The sequence below is a fragment of the Asparagus officinalis genome, chromosome 3 (assembly GCF_001876935.1).
Source record: "Asparagus officinalis chromosome 3, Aspof.V1, whole genome shotgun sequence".
In the NCBI taxonomy this organism is placed as follows: Eukaryota; Viridiplantae; Streptophyta; class Magnoliopsida; order Asparagales; family Asparagaceae; genus Asparagus; species Asparagus officinalis.
In genome coordinates, this window is record NC_033796.1 from 93,066,396 (window position 1) to 93,070,032 (window position 3,637).

Sequence of the window (3,637 nt, forward strand, 5' to 3'; positions counted from 1 at the left end):
CGAGCCACCTTGAGGTGGCCGGCCCAGAGCCGAGCCACCTCAAGGTGGCCGGCTGCACTGTGCCCAAGGCACAGTGAGGGTAGCCTATAAATAGGCCCCCTTTTGTTCGGTGGCCGAGCCACACTCAGATCTGGGCCCAGATCTGGGCCCAGATCCGCTTTGAGTGACTATAAATAGAGAGGGTTGGATCATTTTTCAAAGGTTGGAACTTTTGGAGGCGAAGCTCTGCTAGATTCAAGGCCCAGAACTAAAAAAGATTGAAGCTTTGGGACTTTGAGGACTTACTCTTCCAGATCCGGTGCTCAGCGATCGTCAATGCCAAATAAGGCAGGAGTTCGAGAGGAACCGGATCTCAGATCTACGTAGTCATCCTCCGGATCAAAGCTTGGCCTTTGATCCCGAGAACTAAAGGCTACTATTTCATTGGCAAAATAGTACCCTCGACTATTATTTCCTTGGCGAAATAATATCCGTCATACTACGTAGATCCGATTGGATCTAGATCGTGCGGTGGTCCATGGATTAACCCCGGTGCAGGCGAAGAACCCACAAAAGCGAGTGACCGCAAAACAGGAGCTCGTGATTCGTTCGACAAACAAAGAAGATTGTAACTTTTTCTTTTTCTTTTGATCTCGTTGTAACCGGATCTTATAAAAAGACCGGATCTTTGTAATCGATAAACTATTACTAAAGAGTGTGCAATGACTTCAATGAAAGCTATGATTTTTCCCGCGAACACTCGCAGGACCGGTTCAATATCGTTGGATGTACCCTATTGAGAGGTATGGTGAAATGAATTATATTCACTTTATTTTATATTTATTCTAGATGTATAATTTATAATTTCTATGTAGGTATTTGCTTACACTAAAGAACTATGTACGAAATAGAAGCCGCCCAGAAGGTTCAATTGCTGAGGGGTACTTGATGGAGGAGGCCACAATATTTTGTGCACGTTACCTTGATGATGTGGAGTCAAAACTTAATCGACCAGTGCGACTTCAAGAAGGTCCCCTTGGTACAGGAAAGAGTAAAAAACTATCGGCGTCAGAATTGCACCAAGCATATCGCTTTATACTTGATAATATGGAATCAATACACCCATATCGAGAGTATGTTGTGTGGATCTATTTTATATTTTCATTAATATTTTTTTATTTTAGTACTATATTGGTAATCCAGGTTATATGATAAACTTGTAAAGCAAAGACATTCTCATTGGGACAACCGCCAAGTCCAAGTTGAAGGACATAAAAATTTCGTTGACTGGTTTAGATCTCATGTAAGCTTTCAAAACAACTTTACTTAAACTTTATAATTTTTCATAATATCAATTTCTAATGCATTTATTACTTTGTCATATATTAATACGTTAAAGAGGCAAAATGTTCATTTAGATGAGGAAGTGATCAATCTCGCTTTTGGTCCTTTGCCCGATGTTACATGTTATCCAGCATTTGGTGTCAATGGGTATAAATTCGAAACCAAAGCCGTCGAGGCTACAAGAACAACACAAAATAGTGGCGTTGTAACTGTGGGTGATGAGAGTAAATTATTTTATGGGATAATCGATGAAATATTAGTTATACAAGTACCAAAAATGAAATCTATTGTTTTATTTAAATGCACTTGGTATGACTATAGAGAAGGATTGGGATGGAAGAAAGATGAGTACAATCTTATATCCATTAATACATCTCGGAATAGCTACATAGATGAGCCATTCATCTATCCATCACAAGTAAGACAAGTGTATTACTCGAAGGATCCTAAAAATCCAAACTGGAGTGTTGTGTGTCATTGGAAGCCAAGAGATACTTATGAAGTTCCTGAAGAGGGGCAACATACAGAAGAGGAAATTGAAGATGAAGATATTAATTATGTTCAGAGCATCGATCCATGTATCCCTTCAGAAGGCATTACAATTGATGATGGTAATATTGAGTGGGTTAGAAAAGATATGGGAATTGGCACATTTGTAAGTCAGAAAGATCTCGAGGGGGCTAAAAGTTTTCTTGGGAAGAATAAAAAGAAATCTCAGGTATTTTAGATGATATTTTATTTTAATTGAAAATTTATTCATTATATTTATTCTTTGTGCTTATCTTTCATTTAATACTCCGTTCAATTTAATTCAATTGAATGCACATAAGGTACTTGATGGTTGATTTATATGGATATATTAGAAAAGGATAAGGGAATAGACAACTGGATGCAGATTATGATTTTGTTTTTAGTTTAGTTATCTACCCAGCTAGAATTTTATTTAATTAACTAAGCCTGCCATTATGCAATACTACCCAAGTACATTTCTGTATTTTTTATTATAGCAAAAGAAGAATTGATGGAGAAGAAGAGAATACAACATGCCGCCTAAATATTTATGAATATTAATGAAAGGAATTTTTTCAGATAATACAACATGCCGCCTAAACAGGCGATCATGATGATGAAGAAGAGAAGAAATATCATCGGGAAGAAGAAAAGAATATATGCTGAACCTAGCTCACAGAACTTTGAGGACACAAATAACACTAACCCACTAGATTGTCATCAGAAAACAATTGATGGAGGTATTTTTCTTATTTATTGAAAAGCTAAGAGTTTAGATATAGCCTATGATTTTTTTTAGTTTTAATGATTGTGCTGCATATTTTGGGAACACGCAGATTTTTCCAGCTTGGACCTATCATCTATGGCTAACCATACAAGTAGTAGAACTTCAGCGCATGTCTCAGGTGGTGATTTCTTTGTGCATGTCTCAGGTGGTAATTCATAACCTATCTATGAGTATGAACACTGTACTACTTCCAACTTTTAGAGCCTTTTTTTCATGAGCAAATAGTCAATATATAATTTTATTATCTCATTCTTTGTCTTTTAGCTTCCCAATCTATTCGTCCACAACGGACTGCGCCCTCGATATATCATCGTAATGTTGTTCCTCTGACTCCTATTATTGATGATGGCACACATATTTTTAATAATACAAGACCAGCCGTTGGTGGCCTTGATGGGGATACTCACTCTGTTGAGAACATAATCAATCTGGAGGTTCCTACAGGTAATTTTTTTTGGTTATCAATCAATTAACTTCTTTTGGTTTATTTGGTTTCTTGTCGTCTATTTAAGACTTCTAGACGTGCTGGAGTTCTCCCTAATACAAGTTACATACTCGTCAAAAAATGTGACCAGTATTCATTTAGGTCCCTTTTTTTCTTCAATCCTGTATATAGAGAATAGATGTACGGTTGCAAAAATCTTCTATTTGAAAACATTTTCATATACACACACGTACCCATTAGAGTACTTCTAGTGTCACTCAAAACAATCACCAACTTTAAGATGATATCTTCCTATGAGTTCTATATATTAAGAATCAAACACTAATCAATATTGCATGCTAGAGCTGCTACTACATGCCAAATTATAGTGCTCAAATTAGGTAAGATACATGATCCCAATTTTTTAAAGAAAATAAATAAACCAACTAATCAAAATGAAACACACACGTAAGAATTTTTGGACCAAGGCAACATCAATTTGATTTTTATTGATTGTACACATGCAGATTAGATATGAAACAAAGCCCACCACTTGAAGGCGCATGTGGATTTTATTTATTCTGTTATGATAG

General features: G+C 36.4%; 1 protein-coding gene across 1 annotated transcript; it reads left to right on the forward strand.

The window, feature by feature from the left end:
- On the forward strand, positions 862-2,539 carry LOC109832384. Its single transcript, XM_020399767.1, has 3 exons — positions 862-1,112; positions 1,183-1,282; positions 2,413-2,539. The coding sequence occupies exons 1-3, from the start codon at positions 928-930 to the stop codon at positions 2,431-2,433; spliced, it is 306 nt and encodes a 101-aa protein (XP_020255356.1). The 5' UTR covers positions 862-927; the 3' UTR covers positions 2,434-2,539.